We start from the raw sequence: 23,020 nt of genomic DNA, 5'->3' as shown, positions 1-23,020 counted from the left end.
ACCTTGCCGCGTTATCCCGAGAGTAGTTCTTCCTAATGAGAGGATGGCAGAGCCTGCCTGGCAAGTTCCCTGCTTGCTGCCTGACATGCCCTGGGATCCCTGGGGTACTTGGAAGTGAGCTGCTCCTGGCTGAGCTGCTACCAACCCTGAGGATGCTTGCAGGGGCCTCTCACAGTGCAAAGGGGAGCAGATAAACCTTTTAGTGCCTCTTTACCCCTGCAGAAAATGCAGCCAGCTCCTTTCCAGGCATTTCTGGCATACGAGTAATTCCTGAAATGAAATGCTGGAGAAGCAACACCTGTAATTGCAGCTTCTCCAGGCAGAGTAGAAGAACATGCATGGCATTTCCTTCCCAGCAGGTCCCTTTTGAGGAGCCATACACTTGCCTGCCCATGAGAATGGGTTAACTTACAAGGCATCAACAGCGCAGAAGCAAAGGGACACACTTTACTAGTGCCTCCAGAGGGAAAGTTCTCACTTGTAAACCCTGCAGCTGCAAGAAGAAAGTGATGATCCAGGTGGGCGCTTCCCACCCGTGATAGTGGAGTCCAACCATTCATGCAACCTAGGTACTTTGGTGAGTGGGCTATGGATCCTAGTGCAAAGGAGGGATGGAAGTGGTATGGAAAGAGAATCAGTAAAAAGGCCTTGGACAGAGCATGAGGCCTGTGGTGCAGAACTTGCATGTTATGGTTTGGTACAGCTCTTACTGACCCAGTCACTCGTTGAAGATAGCGGTGGAGACTTCTCACCATTGATTCTAACACTTCAACTTGATATCTGGTAGCCCAGGCATTTTAACAGAGGCAAGACCTCCTTCTCATGAATGTTTAACTATTTAGAGGGATTGTCTGTAGGTTCTGAAGTAGACCTCCAGCCAGTTGAAATACATGGATCTTTCCTAGTTGGGATGTGCCTGTGTCAGAGAGTCAGAGTCATAGAATCATAGAATCATAGAATCACAGAATTGTTAGGGTTGGAAGGGACCTTGAAGATCATCTAGTTCCAACCCCCTGCCATGGGCAGGGACATCCCACTAGATCAGGGTACCCAAGGCCCCGTCCTACCTGGCCTTTCACACCTCCAGGGATGGGGCAGCCACAACTTCCCTGGATAACCTGTTCCAGTGTCTCTCCACTCTCATGGCAAAGAAATTCTTCCTAAAGTCTAGTCTAAGTCTGACCCTCCCCCATTTATACCCATTCCCTCTCATCCTATCACCACAAGCCTGTATGAATAGTCCCTCTCCAGCTTTCTTGTAGGCCCCTTTCACATACTGGAAGGTCATTATAAGATCTCCTTGGAGCCTTCTCCAGGCTGAACAAGCCCAACTCTCTCAGCCTGTCCTCATATGCAAGGTGCTCCAGCCCTCTGATTATCTTTGTAGCCCTCCTCTGGACTCGCTCCAACAGCTCCATGAAGTGTCAAACTGCTTTAGAAGAAATTCACATCCTCTACAAGTTTATGTATTATTTTCTTTCTATTTCTTTGTGAGAGGAGAAATATTGCTAGCAGAGATGCAAGAAATGCTTGTGTTTGAGCAGACCCATGCAGAAGCTCAGAGCGGCATGAGGGGTGTGTTGATTCTCTTTGTGTAGGCAAACCACCCTTGTTAGCACCTTTTAGACAGGAGCATCCCAATACTAGAAAGAAGTGCCGGGAAACCCGATGTGATGCACTCTGGACACATCAGCTGACAAAAAGGTAACCACCAGGAGTTTTGCAGGGTCATGAGCTACAGATTTTATTTTTTTTTAGAGAGATTGAAGCAAAACAGTGATGAAAAGAATTAAACATCTCCCACACCAAGAGGAAAATTAACAGCAGGACTCATGCTTACAAAGGAAAATCACAAGGAGCAGCTTCAAAGGTCATTACAGGCATTCAGTGATTAAAGGCAGATGAAGAGGAAGAAAGATGATCTACAATCTCTAAAGAGGAAGAGCGTTTAGGGCCATATCCGTGTCCATATCCAACACCGAGTGAGCCAGGAGGGAGGCAGGAGGCAGCGTGGTGGCAGAGGTGATGAGCGACGCCCTGCCTGCCCTTTGCCGACTGGGTTTAGTTGCCGCCGCAGCAGCCGCTGCAGCAGCCTCCGTTGTTGCTGTTATTGCTCATGACGTAGCAGCAGGACTGCATGGGCATGCAGCAGGGAGAGCAGCAGGGAGTGCAGCAGGGAGTGCAGCACTGCATGGGTGAGCAGCACATGGGTCTCTTGCAGCACGACTTTGGAGTGCTGTAGCAGCAGACGGAGTAGTTGTTATTGTTGTTTCCACCACAGCATCCACAACCGTTGGCCATGTTGTTGGTAGTAGTGAAGGCAAAGCTGGAAAGAACAAAGAGATTCTGTTTTTCTCTGCCTAAGTTTCCCAGTTGTTTGTGCAGCTTGAAGCATGCTTATCCCAAAGTCCATCCCGAACTGCCTGGGGAAGTCGTGATGTCCAGAATCCCTGGACATCATCCCCTTGACATTTCCCTGAAGTTTCTCTATTTTTCCATTGAACACCAGTGCATTTGGCACATTGTCCAGCATTAGTTCCATCAGAAAGAAGCCACTCAGATGGATCCCAAACCCAGTCTCTCAAAATTGGTCCCAAAGCAGGCAGTATGGGAAATCATGCATGACTACAATTCCTACAAGTGCAAAACCACACAGAAATATGGTAAGCTGCAAATGGAAGGGCAAGTAGCAAGCTCTGACTTACCCTGTTGACCAGTGAGGACAAGTGAGGAGAAGGCAAGATGAGCGAATGGAGACCACTGTGACGGGCAGGCTTTTATATGGTTTAAAGCCACCCCTCCTGGAAATGAGGCATTCTTTGGCAATTCCGACTTGCCTTGTATCACCCACTACATGCCTCTCACGTGTTTTCCTGTATTTAATCTTTACCTCTTTCTGTTTGCTCACCACCTCGATTCTGCACCATAATTAGTTGTACCTACAAACAACAGATGCAAATTTTCTAATGACTTTACATTAATGGGAACCAGAGGTAGCTGTAAGGTATTCCTATCCGCTTCCCAAGGAATGACCTTGAGACACAGAGACAGCAATGCCCCTGGGGAACTGAGTGCTGAAACAGTGGGAAAACCATGCCTGGAACTTGTAAACGTCTCCACTCACGTGGCCCTACTGAGCTTGGCCAAGATTTTGTGGACCAGTGGAAACTACTGGTGAATGTGAATCTTTAGTTCCTGACTGGTTAAAGATGTCCTTGCCCATTGCAGGGAGGTTGGAACTTGATGGACTTTGAGGCCCTTTCCAGCTCAAACAATTCTACGATTCTCTGATACGACTCTGAGAGGTGGCTGTGTGGTCTAAGTTAAGACTGAGCCCATAGTGCTTGGTCCTTACATCCCCTGCTTTTTATTTCTGCTAAACTATTAAGAATCCTTTTATTTTTCTTCCATGGAATGGATGGAATAAGTCAAAGTTATGCAGCTTTCAAAGCAGTAGTGCACGATAGCTTTATTCTGTGTTGTTTCCACACACTCCCTTTATGATTTTTTTTCTAAGGCCTGTGAGACCGGATCAGCTTGGATTTAATAATATTCATGATGATTAGATTTGAATAGCACATTTGTGACCAGTAGATTGAAGAAGATGATTCTCCCCCCTTTACTCTGCTCTGGTGACACCTCACCTGGAGCCCTGCATTCAGTTCTGGATCCTCAGCACAGGTAGAACATGGATCTGTCAGAGTGAGCCCAGAGGAGGCTACTGAGATGATGTGAGGGCTGGAGAACCTCCTGTACAAGGACAGATTGGGAGAGCTGGGGTTGTTCAGCCTGGAGAAGAGAAGGTTGTGGGGAGACCTTAGAGCAGCTTCCAGTGCTGACAGGGGCTCCAGAAAAGCTGGGGAGGGGCTCTCGATCAGGGAGTGCTGGGAGAGGATTAGGGAGAAAGTTTTTCAGCTGAAAGCAGGGAGATTGAGATGAGATCTTAGGGAGAAATATTTTGCTGTCAGGGTGGGGAGGCCCTGGCCCTGGTTGCCCAGAGCAGTGGTGGCCGCCCCATCCCTGGAAGGGTTCAAGGCCAGGCTGGATGGGGCTTGGAGCCCCTGATGCAGTGGGAGGTGTCCCTGCCCATGACAGGGGTGGCACTGGATGGGCTTTGAGGTCCCTTCCAACCCAAACCATTCCATGGTTCTATGAGTGTTTCACTCTGATAATTTGATTCTGTGTTACTGTAGGTGAGCATGAGGTTCCAGACTGGAAATCCAATCCTGAATTCATTTCTTCATGCCTTTCAGGTGCCCAGTTAGTGTCTTCCAGCTACTTGTTACAGATGGTTGGGCTGCGTGTGACAGGCCCAATGCTGCTGTGCTTGCAATGTTTGCCTGAACAGTCAGGAGGGAATGGATAGGATGGTTGGAGTCAAGGCAGATGTTATGAGACAGGCTTGAGGATGCGGGAAGGAATTGTGGCCATGTGCAGAGCCAGGACAACTCTACATAAGAAGTAGGTATTGACGGAGTTTTCATCTGATGAGAGGGGACACCAGCATAAGATGAGAGTCCTAAGATGATGAAGCATCATCTGTTCATGGCAAATGAAGGCCATGAATGGTCAGCAGACTCCAAATGTGAGGGTGGATCAGCGACAGATCATCCCTTGTGGCTAGGACACATAATTTTGTCTCAAGATGGGAACATGACCTCCTATGACATTAGGTGTCTCTTCTGGAATTGTCCCTAGGGGAGCATTGTTTTCGTCACGCGATAATAGCCAGATACCTGCCTGCAGGAAGTAACGTGCTCCTTGTGTAAACCCTCAAATATGCCATCCACTGAATAAGTCTTTCATTGCCTTTTTATCAGACTTTATTGTCACCGTATTGGCCAAGATGATCCCTGTGTTAGAATTATAGAATAATAGCAAGGTTTTTGCTGGATGGGACCTTAAAGGTCATTCAGTTCAACTCCCTGCCATGTCCAAGGTCATCTTAAACTCTATCAGGTTGCTCAGATGTTTCCGGATGGCATCTTCCATCTCTCTGGTCAACCTCTGCCAATGCTTCACCACCCTCAGTGTAAGGGTTTCTTCTTTAAATTCAGTTTAAACCTCTCCTCCTTAGCTTAAAATTGTTACCCCTTGTCCCAACTAAAGGTTCCACTAAAAATTCTCTCCTCATCTTTCATATAAGTCTCCTTTAAGTGTTGAAAGGTCAAAATAAGGTTTCCTGGAGCCTTCTGTTCTCCAGGCTGAACAATGCCAACAATCCCAGCTTGTCCTGACAGGGCAGGCATTCCATCCCTCTGATCATTTCTATGGCCCTCTGGAACCACTCCAATGGTTCTATTCCTTTCTTAGAAATGGATCTGAACTCTGCAAGTCTGTTGCTGACCAGGGTCTTATAATGATATTGAGGAGATGCTGGCATTTAATGTATAGTCAGGTCAGAAATAACATCTTGGATGCTAAATTCCTTTTCCGTGCCGTGCCATGCTATGGTGTCTTTGTAAACTTTCATGGTGTTTACGTGAATTTGAGAGCTGATACCCTTGTGAATGGGGATGAACCTGTCTTGGAAGCTTTGCCACCAAATTAATATTCCCAATTTATATTCCAAGACCTCACCTGGAGCCCTGCACCCAGTTCTGGAGTCCTCGGCACAGGAAGGACAAGGATCTGTTGGCACAGGTCCATGGAGATGATCCGAGGGCTGGAGCACCTCTCGTATGAGACCAGGCTGAGAGAGTTGGGGTTGTTCAACCTGGAGAAGAGAAGGCTCTGGGGAGAACTTGGAGCAGCTTCCAGTGCTGAAAGGGGCTCCAGGAAAGATGGACACACACTTATTATCAAGGCCTGTTGTGACAGGACAAGGAGCAATGTTTTTAAACAAGAGGGAGATTTAGATTAGATGCAAGGAAGACATTGTTTACAATGAAGGTGGAGAGACGCTGACACAGGTCGCTCGGGGAAGCAGTGAAGGCCCCATCCCTGGAAACATTCAAGGCCAAGCTGGATGTGTCTCCAAGCAATCTGAGTCAAAGATGTCCTTGGTCATGGCAGGAGGTTGGACTGGCTGACCTGTAAAGGTCATTTCCAGCCCAGAGCATTCTATTGTTCTAAGATCTCCTTAACAGAACGCACTCCTGATGTAGTCTGGTATGGTGTGGCATGAGATACCCTTCTGCCAGTGCTTCATGCCTAAGTTGCCTATTATTCCAAACCTCCTAAAGACCTGGATAATCTTTGAAGGAGAGTCTAACACGGTAGAGAAGAAAATTCTAGTGCACACTTTGCATATGTTCTGAAGATCTGGGAAGCAATCAAGTCAGCGCTCAAGGCATTTTCCTGAGACATGCAATTCAGAGCTGAGTCCTGAATTTTAATAGTAAAGGAAGTCCCGGCCAGGTAGAAAGGATGTTGTTGACTCATGTGTGTACTATTCCAGGAATGAAACTTTTAAACTGTATGCTAACATCCGGGTTTCGTTCCAGCCCTTGTAATCCAGGAATGCTGCATGTGAAACTCGCTGCACACCTAAAAATAATTCACTGAATTAAGGCATTTTCTGATATATCATTTTTGAAGAAGGCAGCAGAAGAAGATGGTGCCTGCCATTCAGTGAGTAGTGAATTCCTCTTGGTACCTGTTGGAACAGCTATTCCAGTTTCTGTACGTTATGGAGTGGTGTGTTTTCAGATGGTGGAATTCTGCATGCCTCAGTCAGTCTGTGGTCTTTGAGTTTTGTTTACCTTAACCATTCGGTTTCATGCTACAAATTGACCCAGCTGAGGCAGATGATCAGTAGGTGCATGAAGGGATTGTGCTGGTCTGCTTGTTGTCTTTAGACGTGATCTGATTTATGCCAATGTGAGGTATGGCTGAGCAGCTCAGATTGAGATGGGATCTTAGGAAAAAATATTTTCCTGTGAGGGTGGGGAGGCCCTGGCTCAGGTGTTCCTGAGAACACCTGAAGGTGTTCGAGGCCAGGCTGGATGAGGCTTTGAGCCCCCTCATCCAGTGGGAGGTGTCCCTGCCCGTGGCACGGTGTTGGAACCAGATTGGCTCTAAGGTCCCTTCCAACCCAAACCATTCTATGATGATTCTATGTCCTGCTACAAGAGCATATTTGTAGCCAGCAGTATCCTGGCATAGAAAATGAGGCCACAACAAGGACACAGTCTTGGCAAAGTAATTTAAGAACAACCAAAAGACAAGATATTTTGTGTTTTGCTCAATGCTAAGTTTTATTGTCTACAAGTCAAGAAGGAAAATGAAGAAAGATCACATGAGTAGTAAAGGTATCTCAAGTCCCATACACCAAGAAGAGAATTAACCACCACATTAATATCTAACATCTCTTTGTCTTATACAATGGGTGACGCATTCAAGTGCATCGCAGATGTTCAATAATTAGATAGAAAGAAGAAGATAGCTTGTTTGCAAAGAAGAAGAAAATTGCGAGGCATGATGGAGTAACATCATCGTGTGAACCAGAAGCGAATGAGTAGGTTTTCATCTCCTTGTGCCTGTTCTTGTTGCACACCAGAGATGGGAGTGGACACAGCTGCTTTTGCCACCCAGAACTGGCTCAGCAACGCTTCTTGATGGCAGCGCAGCACTGCTGGATGGGGATGCAACACTTCGTTACCGGGGTGCCACACACCACAGCAGGCTTCTTCTTCACCGTGTAGGAGCAGCAAGACAGGCTTCCAGAGGAGCAGCAGGGGCGGCAGCCACAGCTGCAGCAGCAAGGTTGCTGGCACACTTGGCCACAGGAGCAGCAGGATTTCTGGCACACCTTGGTGCAGCAGACAGTCTTCTGGCACGGGTCGCAGCAGGACTGCTGGCATGGGTTGCAGCAGGATTGCTGGCATGGGTCGCAACAGGACTGCTGGCATGGATCACAGCAGGATTGCTGGCATGGATCACAGCAGGACTGCTGGCAAGGATCACAGCAGGGCTTCTGGCATGGATCACAGCAGGACTGCTGGCATGGATCGCAGCAGGACTGCTGGCACGGGTCACAGCAGGACTGCTGGCAAGGATCACAGCAAGGCTTCTGGCATGGATCACAGCAGGATTGCTGGCATGGGTTGCAGCAGGATTGCTGGCATGGATCACAGCAAGACTGCTGGCATGGATCACAGCAGGGCTTCTGGCATGGGTCACAGCAGGACTGCTGGCAAGGGTCGCAGCAGGATTGCTGGCAAGGGTCGCAGCAGGATTGCTGGCGAGGGTCGCAGCAGGATTGCTGGCATGGGTCACAGCAAGACTGTTGGCATGGGTCACAGCAAGACTGCTTGCATGGATCACAACAAGGCTTCTGGCACGGGTCGCAGCAGGACTGCTGGCAAGGGTCGCAGCAGGACTGCTGGCAAGGGTTGCAGCAGGATTGCTGGCATGGATCACAGCAGGATTTCTGGCACGGGTCGCAGCAGATGGACTTCCGACATGGGCTGCAGCAGACGGTCTTCAGGCATGGGTTGCAGCAGACGGTCTTCAGGCAGGGCTGGCTGCAGCACACTGTTTTGCTCTTCACGACGGAGCAGCATCCGGTAGAGCACATGTTGTGTGCAGTGTAGTCAAAGCTGGAAGGTGTGAGGACCTGAAACACAGAGTACTTTCAGATAGAACCCAACTTTCCTAGTCATAGAATCATAGAATCATTAAGGTTGGAAAAGATCTCTGAGATCATCCAGACCAAACATCAGCCCAACCCCACTGTGCCTACTAAAACATGTCCTGAAGTGCCTGATCTACATGTGTTCTGAACCTCTCCAGGACTGGAGACTCCACCACTTCCCCAGGCAGCCTGTAAGTACTAAGATGTGTCTTATTTTGGCACACAAGTGCTGCTGTCTAGGCCCATGGGTGACAGTCACATCACACATTACTCCCTCTAAATTTGTCTTGAGTTGCCTGAGAAGATAGTTACAAAAATCCATCTACTTGTTCCTATCCCAGTGATATTTCTGCATCTTTTGAACTATCCTAGCAACTAACTTTCCTGTGCTCATCCCTGAAGGTGCCTCCCCATATTTCCATCCCAAGAAGCTTATTTTCCACTGTGCTCTGTCTCCCAGCTGTCTTGCAATAAGCAGTAGACCAACAGGCTGGGAAAATCTAGATTTCAGAGAGCATTGTAGATTGTAGAATCATAGAACAGTTGGGTTGGAAGGGACCTTTAAGGGTCATCCAGCCCAACACTCTACAAAGAACAGATAGAAAGACAATTTATTGTTTGACCAAACCCAACTGAAAACGATTGCTATCAAGGAACACTACTAATAGGTAACACTTACCTTGCTGACCCAGTGGTGCAGTTGAGTGAGGAGCAAAGGGTACGGGAGACCTTTTATTTAGCTCGGAATTGTCCTGCCGGAAATGAGGTACCCCACAGCAATTCGGAATTTATGCACTAAGCCTATACTTATTTGTTGAATGTGCATTCATCTATTTAGTCCTTGCCTCGTTGGTTTTGACCAACCCCTCAATTTTGTGCTATTATCAATTTGTTCGGTAAATTTTTTACAATTTTTTAATGTCAAGTTAATTCTTGTGTGATGCTTGTGGGCTTGTGGGCTGCTTAAAAGGCATCTTTCCACTCATTTCGCATATGGTCACACTGTTACACTGAGATGCTGGATGGCTTGTTCATGCCTAGTAAGGGCTCAATTAGCATAAAAATATAATTAACATCAAGGAACAGTGGATTCCAGAGGCATGCAGAGCCCTCCTGGACATCAGTCACTCCTTGATATGACATTTAGAATAAAATTCCATCAAGTGTAATTCCATGGCACCATGTTTTGTTTTTGAATGCAGGAGTGTTGAAGATCGATGATTTACTTTGAGGTCTCTGGTCATCAGAACTGGAAATACCATAGAATCCTGGAATGATTTGGGTTGAAAGGGACCTCACAGCCCACCCAGTCCCACCCCTGCCATGGGCAGCGACACCTCCCACTGCATCAGGGGCTCCAAGCTCCATCCAACCTGGCCTTGAACCCCTCCAGGAATGGGGCAGCCACCAGTTCTCTGGGCAGCCTGGGCCAGGGTCTCACCACCCTTACAGAAGAACATTTCTCCCCAAGATTTCATCTCAATCTCCCCTCTTTCAGCTCAAAAACATCCCCCCTCACCCCACCCTTGCGTTCCCTGATCAAGAGCCCCTCCCCATCTTTCCTGGCTGCTCTAATCAATCCCTGGAACCTTCTCCAAGTTGAGCAACCCCAACTCTCTCAGACTGTCCTTGTATGGGAGGTGCTCCTGCCCTTGGATCTTCTCCATGGCCTGTGTAACTGAAGTTCTTGACATCTTATCCCCTGCTGCCTCATCATATCCATGCATGGGAAAACCCATGCCCTTAGCCTCACCAATATCAGAAATTTTAGGTGCAAAGGACTGTGCAAATTCATTAGGGAAATTTGGAATAGAGTCTAGGTTAAATAAGAATGCATTTCTTTCAAATTCCTTTTTGACCTCTTTAAATAAAAGCAAAACATGAAATCTTTTGGGAAGTTTTCCATCCTGTTTCTGCTTAGCATGACTTGATCTACAAAATTCCTATTACATTTCTTTAAGTCTGCCCTCAAGGAATGAAAGATCCACCTACGGATGTTACTTGTTGAATAACTCCATGCTCAGTTCTCAGTCACCCATTGGCTGTCATTAGTTCTGATGGTAATGATCATGTTGCAATTATTCATTAATGATGTTAATATTCATTTTGCAGGAAAGCCCGAAGGTCTCGCATGATGCACTGAGCATCTTTAGGATTTCAAATTAAACTACGTCTTTTAAAACAAATGATCTCTCTTCAGGCCGGGGGAATTCACACATCCTGGGACCGTGACTGACGTGATGAAATGTTTAATTTCTGAGATCATCCGAAGGAGGACAGCTGCTTCTGCTGCTGTGGGGCTGTGCATCTGCAGGAGCAAAGCACTGAATGACCTTGGCCACCTTGCCCTACAGCTTCACTGGAGATATCCTATCTTATGCTGAGGTGAAGGACAGAAGGTTCATGCAGAAATACAGTGTGATCCAGATCACAGATGCTGAGGACAGGATAGGTCATTGTGAACCATGATCCCCCTGATCCAGTGGGAGGTGTCCCTGCCCATGGTGGGGTGGGTGGAACGGCATGATCTTTAAGGTTCCTCCCAACCCAAGCTATTCTATGATTGAATGATTCGGCTGGCATAAAGACCCCCTCTCCACTCAGTTTCTGTTTCACAGCTAATCACAGAATCACTAGGTTGGAAAAGACCCACAGGATCATCGAGTCCAACTATTCCCATCAACCACTAAACCATGTCCCTCAGCACCTCGTCCACCCGGCCCTTAAACCCCTCCAGGGAAGGGGACTCAACCCCCTCCCCGGGCAGCCTCTGCCACTGCCCAATCACCCTTTCCATGAAATTTTTTTTTCTGATATCAAGCCTGACTCTCCCCTGGTGGAGCTTGAGGCCATTCCCTCTCGTCCTGTCCCCTGTCACTTGGGAGAAGAGCCCAGCTCCCTCCTCTCCACAACCTCCTCTCAGGGAGTTGCAGAGAGCAATGAGGTCTCCCCTCAGCCTCCTCTTCTCCAGGCTAAACCCCCCCAGCTCTCTCAGCCGCTCCTCTTCTTCTCCAGCCCCCTCCCCAGCTTCGTTGCTCTTCTCTGGACTCGCTCCAGAGCCTCAACATCCTTGATGGTCACTGGGTTTTTTTGGCTATGTCCCAGCTTTTAGAAAGCTACCCAACCTTACTTTGAAGAATTCAAAGGGCCATGAAGTCACCACTTTTCCTGGCAAGCTTTTCCAAGGTCAATGTTGCTGTCCTCTAAAACACAGCCTTCATTTCCTATGGAGTTTGCTTTCATGCTAATGACCAGGTTAGACCAGATCACTGCCACACATTAGAATCTAATTAGTGATAGAGATTTACCCCAGCTGAGTGCCTGCATCTCAGCCAGCAATAAAGGAGGCTCATGGCAACCTGGAAGACAGCCAGGAGGGGATTTCTGAGCCTGCAGAGAAATGACATGAGACCCTGATATTAAAAACACGGTGGATCCTGAACAGTGAGGTAAAGCAAGAGATGTTGATTGATATGAGGTAGTTTTCTGTGTGACTCTGTATGGATCTGGTGCTTCATCCAGTGTCCCTGTGAGTCAAAATAAACATTGCTGCTGTTATTGCTGGATGTGAACGACAGAGATGCCTAAAGTCATTTGAGACAGATTCATAGACAGCTGGCACATGCAGAACTGATTTTACTAGAGTTTTATGAAAGAAAAGATTCAAATTAGTTTTAAAAAATTCACATTTAGTGAATGAATTTAGCAGGCTCTGTCTGCTGCCCAGAGGACTCTGTTTGGATTTGAGAATTACAGAAGCAGTGAAGCAATCCTCGCTGTGAAAGCAGTTCCTCCTCATTAATCCTTAGAGGTTTGCTCATGGTTTATCCTGGCTGTGGAAATCCGTTATTACATTATTTAACATGCACTCAGCAGTGCAGAAACATCCCTCTAAGCTACCTGAAGTGTTAGGCACTTCTCTTGCCAAATGTCTGTGGTCTCTGATTTGACAAAGAATATTCCAATGAGATAAAGCATTCAGAAAAGCTTTGATTCTTGATGTTCCAGGTGTCATACATCTCCAGGGCTGCAAAAGCTTAGAATAGAATACAAAACAAATGAGTCATGGGCAGGGACACCTCCACTGGATCAGGGACTCCAAGCCCCATCCAACCTGGCCTTGAACCCCTCCAGGGATGGGGCAGCCACACCTGCTCTGGGCAACCTGGGCCGAGCAGTAAAGGATTTCTCCCTAAGATCTCATCTCAATCTCTCCTCTTTCAGCTGAAAACTATTCCCTCTTATAGCCTCGCTGCACTCCCTGATAAAAGTCCCTCCCCAGCTTTCCTGTAGGCTCCCTTTCAGCAGCGGAAGGTGCTTCTGTGGGACTCAGAAAAGAGAACATTGGACACAGAATAGAAAGCTGGAGGCCTGGAACAGCAAGGGAAAGTGGTTGTGTAGACTTGAAGACAAAACCACTCCCATGGTGGACAGAAAGCCTTTCTGACTCAACACCCAACTGCAGAAGAGGTGAAGGATGAATAAGGAAAAGAGCTTTTGATGTGACTGCCGAGGGTCGTGTGAAAATGAGCCATCTCTTAGCAATGGCAACAAATTGAAGGTAAATGAGTAATTAATTGCTCTCTGCACCCCGTTTGCAACTTCTCCTTTTCAGTAGGCTGCTCCTCTATAATGACAATTTTCACTGTAACCTATAAATAACTAATTCCAATTACTTATACACCAACTGCTCATTTACTTACTCACTTGCTGTGCCCAGCTCACACAGCCTGTTTCCCATGCCTGCTCTGGGATGGGTGAATCACGCTGGGGAAACCTTCTCCCATTTTACCCCGTAGGAATTGTTTAATTGAAGGTGTTCCAAGGCAGTTTCCAAACCCTGCAGGATTTGCTTTGTTTTGTTTCCAAATATGACAGCGGCTTTTAAAGACCGCATTTGCTGTAAAAACATGACCGTGCAAGCCAAGCCCCTGGCTAGAGCTCTGAAACACCCGTGGCACCTGCTGAGCTCAGTGCAGATATTTGGTTTCACTAGGAATTAACTCGACTCATTTCTCTCAGCCCTCTGTGTGTGGTGCCGTGCTCCTGGCACCGCTGCTGGGTGCCGAGGGCATTTCCCTTGACTTTCATGTTTCCTTGGCATTCCTCCTACTTGAGCTGTTTTCACCAGTGATGAAAGCACATCTCTAAAACAGCAAGAAAATATGAATGCTGCCAGACAAGCAGATATCATAGAATCTTAAAATGTCCTGAGTTGGAAGGGACCCACAAGGCTCATGAAGTCCAGCTCCTGTCCCTGTATAGTACAACCCCCAAAATCACACCACGTGTCTTAGGGTGTTGTCCAGATGAAGGAGCGGTGACTAAAAACATCTAGAACAGTTAGGTAGGCTTGAAATAAAATTTTTATTGTCTTGCTGGAAACTGAAGCAGCGAAGCAAGAAAGACACTGTTCACAGCAGACAGTGTGCTTTGCATTGGCAAGAGGAAGATAATCAGCTCATTAAACTGAGAAACATCATCCCAATGCCATGGGATGCAACCATTCTAGAAGTGTTTGCTCGCAGAGAAGTGACAAGCGATGAGCAAGAAGGTGAGGTTGAGGCTCCAGGTGAAGAGTGAGCCAGTCGATTAAGGTCTGGAGCTGGATCCTGCTGCTAATACTTGGGGCATTTTGGTGGCAGCTTGCAGATGTTCTTGGGGTACTGGGGGCAGTAAGGGACCTGGGGGCAGTAGCGCTGCACAGGGGGGCAGTAGCGCTGCATGGGAGGGCAGCAAGGTGTCACGTAGGAGAATTTCTGCACGGGCTGCCTCTGGATGGTGTAATGGCAGGAGGACCCTGAGTCATAGCAGGAAGAGTAGGATTCGTGGCAGGAAGACCGGGATCCATGGCAGGAAGACGCATGGTCATGGCAGGACCTGCGAGAGCACATCTTTCTGGAGTTTCGGCAAAGCTGTCAGGAGCAACAGATCAACGTGGTGAGAGGAGCCCCAGATTCCCTTATTATTCTTGAGATCCCCAGCAAACTGTTTCTCTCTATTTTGCCTGCCTAATCCAGACTGAATGCACCCTTGATCCTGCCTGATCTTCAGGGCTTGGTCTGGCAGTTGTCATGTGAAGTTGGATTCCTGCAATGAACCCCATGAGCCACTCCCAAGTCCCATCTCCCTTGTGAAACAGCACGGAACTCATGTTGCCTAAGTATCCCCTCATGTGCCTTTGCTGCACCTTCCCCAGCGAACCCCATCCCTCCACCCGCCATTCACCATGCCTGCCTCACAGCTACACGAGGGTGCAAGCAGAAGGCATTTAGCTAAGTTCTAGCTCCCATGAGGTCCATAAAAACCTATAGTGGAGATTTCTTCCCTCTCAACATGAATGGAAATAGTAAAATTGGTCTTACCTTCTTCGGCTACAGACAGAAGGATCTGGAAGCACAGGTGAGCAACTGAGAAGGACTGAGCTGAAATGGTCCTTTATACAGCTCTGAAAGGTTATCTCAGATATGAGACACCTCTTTGCAATGACAATTTAATTATTTCCACACTCAATCCCACAGATGTTTATGCTCTCCTATTTTTAGCATTTCCTCCTTGACATGCTATGTTTTGTCCCGTATGTAATTCTTAACGCATTTCCTATAAGGATTTTGGAAGGCGTTTCTTTCCCATTTCCTGGAGACTGACTCTAATCTCAGAGCTGTTAATTAGCCTGCCAATGGGCAACTGGGATTGCATCAGTGACAGAAAAGTCTCAGAAATGCTGACTCCTGGGATAGGCCTACTGTTTTGTGCAGGTGACAGCTCAGAATATTAATTTACACGTGGGTGAATGCCAGGAAGGAATGGGATTACCAGCTGTAACTCATGGGTATGGCACAACACTGGGAAGTCCAGTGTCATGTCTTCCATTCCATGGTACCGCAAAAAAATGAAGTATTTCTGAATCTTCATGTGTTCTTTGACTTGACAGATGATTTGAGTGGCTGTATCAGATTGTTCCTCATCTATCAGAGCTTATTCATAGTTAGGATCAGAGGAAAATCTCTGCAATGAGCTCTGTACAACATACAAAGGGCCTACAGGAAAGCTGGAAAGGGGCTCTTGATCAGGGAACGCAGGGATGGGATGAGGGGAATGGTTTTGGGTTGAAAGAGGGGAGATTGAGATGAGATGTTGGGGAGAAATGTTTTGCTGTGAGGGTGGGGAGGCCCCGGCCCAGGTTGCCCCATCCCTGGAGGGGTTCAAGGCCAGGTTGGATGGGGTTTGGAGCCCCTGATGCAGTGGGAGGTGTCCCTGCCCATGGCAGGGGTGGGACTGGATGGGCTTTGAGGTTTCTTCCAACCCAAGCCATTCAGTGATTCCATGATTCCTCGTTAAGTTTCCCCATTCTTTGGTTTCTCTTTCCTTTCACTAATTTTCTTCTCACTCACATAGATGTCTGGAAAACAAAGGATTCAGAAAAATGAAGTGTTTGAGCTGAAGTTTAAGCAAATATTGGTTTCTATCAATAATGGTGAAATTGTCAGCAATAAAACTGGATTTATAATCCTGTTTGACTCAGTCCTTGAAGCCTAAGAAAATGAAGCCGGTAACTCATCAACTTTGGAAAATATTGCCCATTAGAGTAATTTGCTAATTGCTAATGAGAAACTCTCTCTAAAGTAGGGGTGTCTTTCAGCTTTTCTCCAGGCTATAGGTGATGTAATTGCTTGTGGTGAGTTTTGTGTAGCAAGGGAAGACTGCATGGGTTTCTTAGGGGCATTTTGTGACTCAGTTGTGGGTCCAAAACCAAGAGAGGTTCTAGAAGCCCAGTGGGTGAAGCTGGTGCCTGCTTGACAGTTCTCCTTTCCTCTTCATTTTGGTCTGGAGTATCACAACAATGTTCCTCCAAATCTTTCTACCTCCTTAACAGCCTTCCAAACTGGACTGTTCTAGGCTATATCCACTCAAAAATTGTACCTGAATCTTTCAATTTCAGATCCTGCTAAGGAAAACAAAATCGTACAATCATAGAATGTTTTGGGTTGGAAAGGATCTTAAAGATCATTCAGTTCCAAACCCCCTGCCATGGGCAGGGACACCTCCCACTCCACCAGGGTGCTCAAAGCCTCTTCCAACCCGATCTTAAACACCTTCAGGGGTTGGGGCATCCATGGCTTTTCTGGGCAACCTGAGCCAGTGCCTCATCACCCCTGCAGTAAAACATGATCCCTAAAAAGTTATCATCCATTGTTTTTAGTTCTTTTAGGGGAGTATGTAAGGGAAGTCCAGTCTGCAGTAACAAAATGTCATTTTTGGATCAATATGGGAGTCATTCACTACTTCCCATTAGCAGCCAGTGTTCAGTCATCGCCAGGAAAGCAGGGCTCCATTGCATGTGGCGGTTACTTGGGAAGACAAACACCGTATCTCCAAGCATTTTCCCCTTCCCTCTTCACCCAGCTTTATATGTTGAACATGACATCATACGATAATGGAATATCCCTTGGGTCAGTTGTCCTGGGGGTATTCTCACCTAACTTCTTGTGCACCCCCCAGCCCAATCAGTGGTGGGGTGGTGTGAGGAGAAGTAAAAGCCTTGACTTTGTGTGAACACTGCCCAGCAGTAACTAAAACACCCCTGTATTATCAGTGTGGTTTCCAGCACTAATCCAAACCATAGCCCTGTGCTAGCTACCATGAAGGAAATTAACTCTACACCAACACATTAATTTATAGCTCTCCTTAAGAACAGACTGTGGTGTTCAGACTGTTCTGTGTGAGTAGACAGAAGTCTTACATGAGCTGGACTGTCTGTGGGCTATGCCCGCCCTCTGCTCCAAAGGATTTACAATTAACACTGGAAAATGAAAAATAAGTTTGTGCCTTCAGTAGGCACCTGGGGTCTGCAAGAAATCTGAGGAGGGACTTTTTACACGGGCATGTACTAATAGGACTAGCGGTAATGGCTTTAAATTGGAAGGGGAAAGATTTAGTTTAGACATTAGGAAGAATTCTTCAGGATGAGAGCGGTGAGACACTGGCCTAGGTTGCCCAGAGAAGTGGTGGCTGCCCCATCCCTGGAGATGTTCAAAGCCAGGTTGGATGGGGCTTGGAGCAACCAAATCCAGTGGGAGGTGTCCCTGCCCATGGCAGGGGAGTTGGAACTGGATGGGCTTTGAGGTCCCTTCCAACACAAATCACTCTATGATTCTGTTTTCAGGGGTTTTAAGATATTTGAAAATATTAACATGCTCAAGTTCTGAAGTTAAGCTTGGAGTAAATTAGTGCAATGTACTGAATACAAATATTAGCAGCCATGAACTTCTCTTTCCTCTTCTATTTAATGAGCTGTGCTTGTCTCCAAAGCAAAAGAGTTTACATTCAGTTGTCTTTGATCTCACTGTTTCCGAAATGATGAGACAAAAACCTGCATAGACCAGTGTGGTTTAAGCAGGGGAAGCTTTGTTGAGGTTCATGTAGATTTTTGGTAGTTGAGAACCTTCTCCTCTACTAATGTGTCTGTTTTCTTCCCAAATGATTGTGGGAATTGTCGTTATTGGCCACCAGCTCTTGGGGCACTTTGGGAATATGAGGAAATTTGACTGAAGTATCCAGAATAAAAGAAATCTAAAGGAAAATGTGAATAAAGAAACTGAAAGACAATGCAGGTCTCATGAATTGTAAGATTTATTGTTTCCCACACCCAAATGAGTCTGAAACAGAAATGCAAGGCATAGAAAGATTCTCAACAGTAATTAAGCACAGAATAATTAGAAAGGACATTTCCAGCATAATTAGAAAGAATGACATCTTGAGTGATAATTAGGGGAATGCTTCAAACAGAACAGTAGTGAGGCACATGGCAGAGACCCAGGGATTTCAGCAAGGATGAGATGATCTGTGGTCACAGCATCCAAGGGAGGAGCGAGCTGGTGGGTCCAGGTCTGAGGCTGAATCCTGCTGCTAATACTTGAGGTATGTTGGTGGCAGCTTGCAGATGTTCTTGGGGTACTGGGGGCAGTAAGGGACCTGGGGACAGTAAGGGACTGGGGGGCAGTAGGGCTGCACAGGGGGGCAATAGGGCTGCACAGGGGGGCAGCAGGGCGTCACGTAGGAGAACTTCTGCACAGGCTGCCTCTGGATGGTGTAATGGCAGGAGGAGCCTGAGTCATGGCAGGAGGAGTGGGATCCATGGCAGGAGGAATGGGATCTATGGCAGGAAGACCGGGATCCATGGCAGGAGGACTCATAGTCACGGCAGGACCCACGGGAGCACATCTTTCTGGAGTATCGGCAAAGCTGTAGGAAAGAGAAGAGACCATCATGCTGGCACAGCTGCAACCTCCGGCTCTTTGGCTCTTGTTTTGTAAAAGTCTGGGAAATTATGTTTTCCTCTTTTTTTGTAATATATTGGATATCTTCACCCTGAGTGAGATGCTGCCTTGTCTCTTGGGAGTTACTCTACGATAATCCAGCTCTAGTGGGAGCATCCCTACCAAGACATTGCTGTTGGCTTTTTCAGGTAAAGTTTACTTCTGACACTTTACTAACTAGTCTGAGATATCTCTCCCTCCATCACTGTATAGTTTGGGATTAACTCCTTGCTGGGTCTGAAAGACTCTGTGTCTTTGCAGTCCTGGTCCTTCAATTATTCCTATTTTTTCTGTTGTCCCGTCTGCTGTGAGTATACCATGAATATTCTTTGCGTAGCTTACATGTTCAGGCACCCAGTCACCAAGAATATGAAATTTCTAAGACAAAGGCAAGGTCTAAACACAGAACCAGTGAGCTGGAATTCCTATCTGAGCTCCTACTGCTCTACAGTAGATAACAGCAGACCTTTTTTTTACTGTGAGGCTGGGGAGGCCCTGGCCCTGGTTGCCCAGGAAAGTGGTGGCTGCTCCATCCCTGGAGGGGTTCAAGGCCAGGTTGGATGGGGCTTGGAGGCCCCTGATGCAGTGGGAGGTGTCCCTGCCCATGGCAGGGGTGGGACTGGATGGGCTTTGAGGACCCTTCCAACCTAAATTGTTCTATGGTTCTATGAAATCAATATAATCCCACTTACCCTTGGCTGGAGCAAAGAAGAGGAAGAGCACTGAGAGCTGACGCTGGATGGAGGAGGAATGGGGATGGCGAACTTTTATACCTTCCAAAGGGTTGTCTGAGATATTACGCATCTCGTGACAGTGCTGACAATTATTTAAGCAGTCACGTTCATATTTATCTTCTGTGTCTCATTTTTAGCATTTCCGATTTGACAGTCAGGAAAAACAATTATGATTTTTTTCCTTAACAAGCTAATAGGCAATGGATTTCCCAACCTGCTTTATAAGGGAATTTTGAAGGTAGTTACGTATTTACATATTAAAAATGAACCTAACCCTAGAGTTATTAAGTGATTCGTCGTTGGGCAACCAGTATTGCATCAATGTACAATTCAAAAGTGTTGACTCCTACCCTGCCTGTCGCCCCTTCGTCTGCATGGCAGACTCACATTTTGATTGATATGTTTTCTCGAGACACAAGGGACTGTAATTAACATCCACATGGACTCTACTTAGAGGGAAGTCCTGCTGACTGGCTCTAATACACCTGATGCCTCGACACCGGAGATGACTCCAGAGGTACGTCCCCAATTCTGATGTGTTTCATTCCGAGTCCAACAACCATCAGCTGTTTTTCCCTTGTGTCAGGATACTCTCCTGTTTACATTCCTTCTAGAGGAAGAGGATTTCAAATCCGAAGCAGGAAGGATTTATACCGGGAAGGTCTCACCCACTGGCATCTTGTTTTCAGCTCCCAGTCACTTCGGGCTCCTGTCTTACTTAAGTGGTTTGGTAATTTTTACTCATTGCAGTGTTCCACTATTTGCTGCTGAGTTTCTCTCACAGCGGTTCAAGGTTTTACTTTAGGACAATGAAATGTGTCATTCATCCTTTCCTGTGACTTTTATCCAGGTGGGTGCTACAAGAATCATAGAATGGTTTGGGTCGGAAGAGACCTTAAAGATCATCCAGTTCAAAGCCCTCTGCCACGGAGGGGATGTTGGTTCCACTCCTTATGAGAATCCCGTGGGTCAGTCCTGATGCAACTAGAATGAAGGGGTCCTAAAAGTTGCTTACAGAGTTCACAAGGGAGCAGCTACCCCTGTTGAGAGGTCTTCACACCTTTCAGTGTTTATTTTCATGCCATATTTGGGGAAAAAAATACTTTGCTACTCTGCCAGCAGGTTTGTGAGATGCTAATTCAGTCTGAATTTGAAAATATATCCTGGTAAACCATGTTTTTTGTGTTCTGGTTGGGTTTTTTTAAGTTTATGCTTTAAAGCCATGATTCAGGGAAAAAAATATATTTAAGAGCGCTTTAAAGCTCACAATTCTTCGGAAAAATCTTGCCTTCTGAGCAGCGCTGAGAGTTGTAAGTAACGTAGAAATGTTTCATCTAGGCTGATAAATCAGGATGTTTTGGGAAGGCCCTTATGTCAGTTCTGTCATTTACATTGCGTTCATCTCACCCCTTTCTAGATACTGTAAGTTGTTTAATCTGAAGCTCATCAACGAGCTCTTTGTGACGCTGCTGCAGGGAAACAGGCACCGGCAGAAGGAAGTGAGCGGTCCTGTTTGAGAACAGATGTCTCAGCTAGATGGGCTGGTGACTGGGGAGATAAGGAAAGTCTTAGGTTGTAAAAAGTAGGGAGGGATTTAGCATTTACTTTTAAATGTGTGAAATTTTTATCGAAAACAGTAAGTGGAAGTGCAGGGAAAGGAGAAAAGTCCTCTGGACACCTATTTGCATTTATTAGGCACCTCAAAGTGTAATTCTGAGTGGGAGTGAAAAATGAAGTGTGAGGTGCTGCTAAGGTAGAGAATTGAGAAAGACAGAATCACAAAATGCCTGGGGTTGGAAGGGACCTCTGGAGCTCATCCAGTCTTTCTTAAAGTAGGGTCACCTTGAGCAGGTTGCGCAGGAATGTGTACAGGTGGGGTTTGAATATCTCCAGAGAAGAAGACTCCACACCTTCCCTTGGTAGCCTGTTCCAGTGTTCCATCAGCCTCGCAGGAAAGAACGTTTTCCTCGTGTGGAATTTCCTGTGTTCAAGTTCCCTTGCCCTCTCTCTGGGAACCACTGAGAAGAGTCTGGTCCAACCCTCTTGACACCTTAGATATTTATTAGTTCTGATGAGACCCCTCTCAGTCTTCTCCAGGCTAAACAGATCAAGGTCACTCAGCTTTTCCTCCTAAGAGGAAAGGCTTATTTTTTGATAAGAATGGTTGGACTTGATGATCCGATGGGTCTCTTCCAACCTGGTTATTCTATGATTCTAAGAGAGGTGCTCCAGTCCCCTCATCATCTCTGTGGCCTCTGCTGGGGTCTCTCCAATTGTTTTGTGTTGTTCTTGAACTAGGAAGCCCTGAACTGGACATAGGACTCCAGACGTGGCCTCACTAGGACAGAAGAGGGGGAGAAAAAACTCCCCTGCCCTGCTAGCCACATTCTTCTTGATGCATCCCAGGATCTCCTAGGCCCTCTTGGCCATGAGGGCACATTGCTGGCCCACTGTCAACTCGTTGTCTACCAGGAGCCCCAGGTCCTTCTCCGCAGAGCTGCTTTCCAGCCGGTCAATCCCTGACCTGTACTGGTGCAGGGGGCTGTTCATCCTGAGGTGCAGAACCCTACATGTGTCTTTGTTGAACTTCACGAGGTCCCTCTCAGCCCATCTCTCCATCCTGAATGGCAGCACAGCCTTATGGTCTATCAGCCACTCCTCACAGTTTTGTATCATCGATACAGTCCCGGACTGAAGAGGGTACAGATGAGCTCCCTGTATGCTGTCAATTATGGAATTATGGAATGGAGCCTGTCCTCAAACAGGAGGTGCTCCAGCCCTAGCATCATCATATATGAATAAGAATAAATGCATTCATCTGCTCCAGAATTACATCTGGAATTACTGGCTTCCGTTCATTTTTAAACTTTAGGATGTGGGCATTTTGTGAAAGGTTGGAGAGAAAAAAGGAACGAGAAGTGGTGATGAAGAAGTTAGAGGTGAAGATAATTCTGAAGTAAAGAGACAAACCGAGAACTCTTTGTATTTTTGGAAATGAAATTTTATTGTTTCATCCGCATGATTTGGAGGTTGACACATCATGTGTAAGCCCCCACCAGCAGAAAGCATGCCCAGTCTTTTGGAGAAGAATATAAACTGGCCCTTGCACGCTAAAGAAATCACACCAGATCTGATTTATAGTTTGAAGAAACTTCTAATCACAGATAGGTTATTTGAGGATTCAGACAAACCAGGAATGGGAAAAGAGAACCAGCAATTCAAGCTTTAAGCATCAAGACCATACAATGGAGGAGCGAGCCGGCGGGTCCAGGTCTGGGGCCGAATCCTGTTGTTAATACTTGGGGTATGTTGGCGGCAGCTTGCAGATGTTCTTGGGGTACTGGGGGCAGTAAGGGACCTGGGGGCAGTAGCGCTGCACGGGGGGGCAG

General features: G+C 46.8%; 1 protein-coding gene across 1 annotated transcript; it reads right to left on the bottom strand.

The window, feature by feature from the left end:
* Nucleotides 1–1,720: 1,720 nt before the first annotated feature.
* Nucleotides 1,721–8,544, bottom strand: LOC138732177 (keratin-associated protein 10-4-like). The gene is made up of 4 exons (XM_069878609.1): nt 7,547–8,544; nt 6,705–6,724; nt 2,706–2,918; nt 1,721–2,326 (listed from the first exon to the last, which is right to left on the bottom strand). Exons 1-4 carry the CDS (start codon nt 8,519–8,521, stop codon nt 2,062–2,064), a joined length of 1,473 nt encoding a protein of 490 aa, XP_069734710.1. The 5' UTR covers nt 8,522–8,544; the 3' UTR covers nt 1,721–2,061.
* Between the last annotated feature and the right edge of the window lie 14,476 nt (nt 8,545–23,020).

Source organism: Phaenicophaeus curvirostris, chromosome 29 (assembly GCF_032191515.1).
Source record: "Phaenicophaeus curvirostris isolate KB17595 chromosome 29, BPBGC_Pcur_1.0, whole genome shotgun sequence".
Taxonomy (NCBI): domain Eukaryota; kingdom Metazoa; phylum Chordata; class Aves; order Cuculiformes; family Cuculidae; genus Phaenicophaeus; species Phaenicophaeus curvirostris.
This window is presented reverse-complemented; position numbering and strand designations above follow the sequence as displayed.

What these genes read in the sequence shown, in the direction of transcription:
- LOC138732177 (XM_069878609.1), bottom strand. Translation starts at nt 8,521, where the DNA reads ATGTGCTCTACCGGATGCTGCTCCGTCGTGAAGAGCAAAACAGTGTGC. An exon ending in CTGCCATCAAGAAGCGTTGC is followed by an intron (nt 6,725 to 7,546) that starts TGAGCCAGTTCT and finishes GTCAATTTGTAG; the next exon opens with CATGAAACCGAATGGTTAAG. An exon ending in CATGAAACCGAATGGTTAAG is followed by an intron (nt 2,919 to 6,704) that starts GTAAACAAAACT and finishes ATTATGGTGCAG; the next exon opens with AATCGAGGTGGTGAGCAAAC.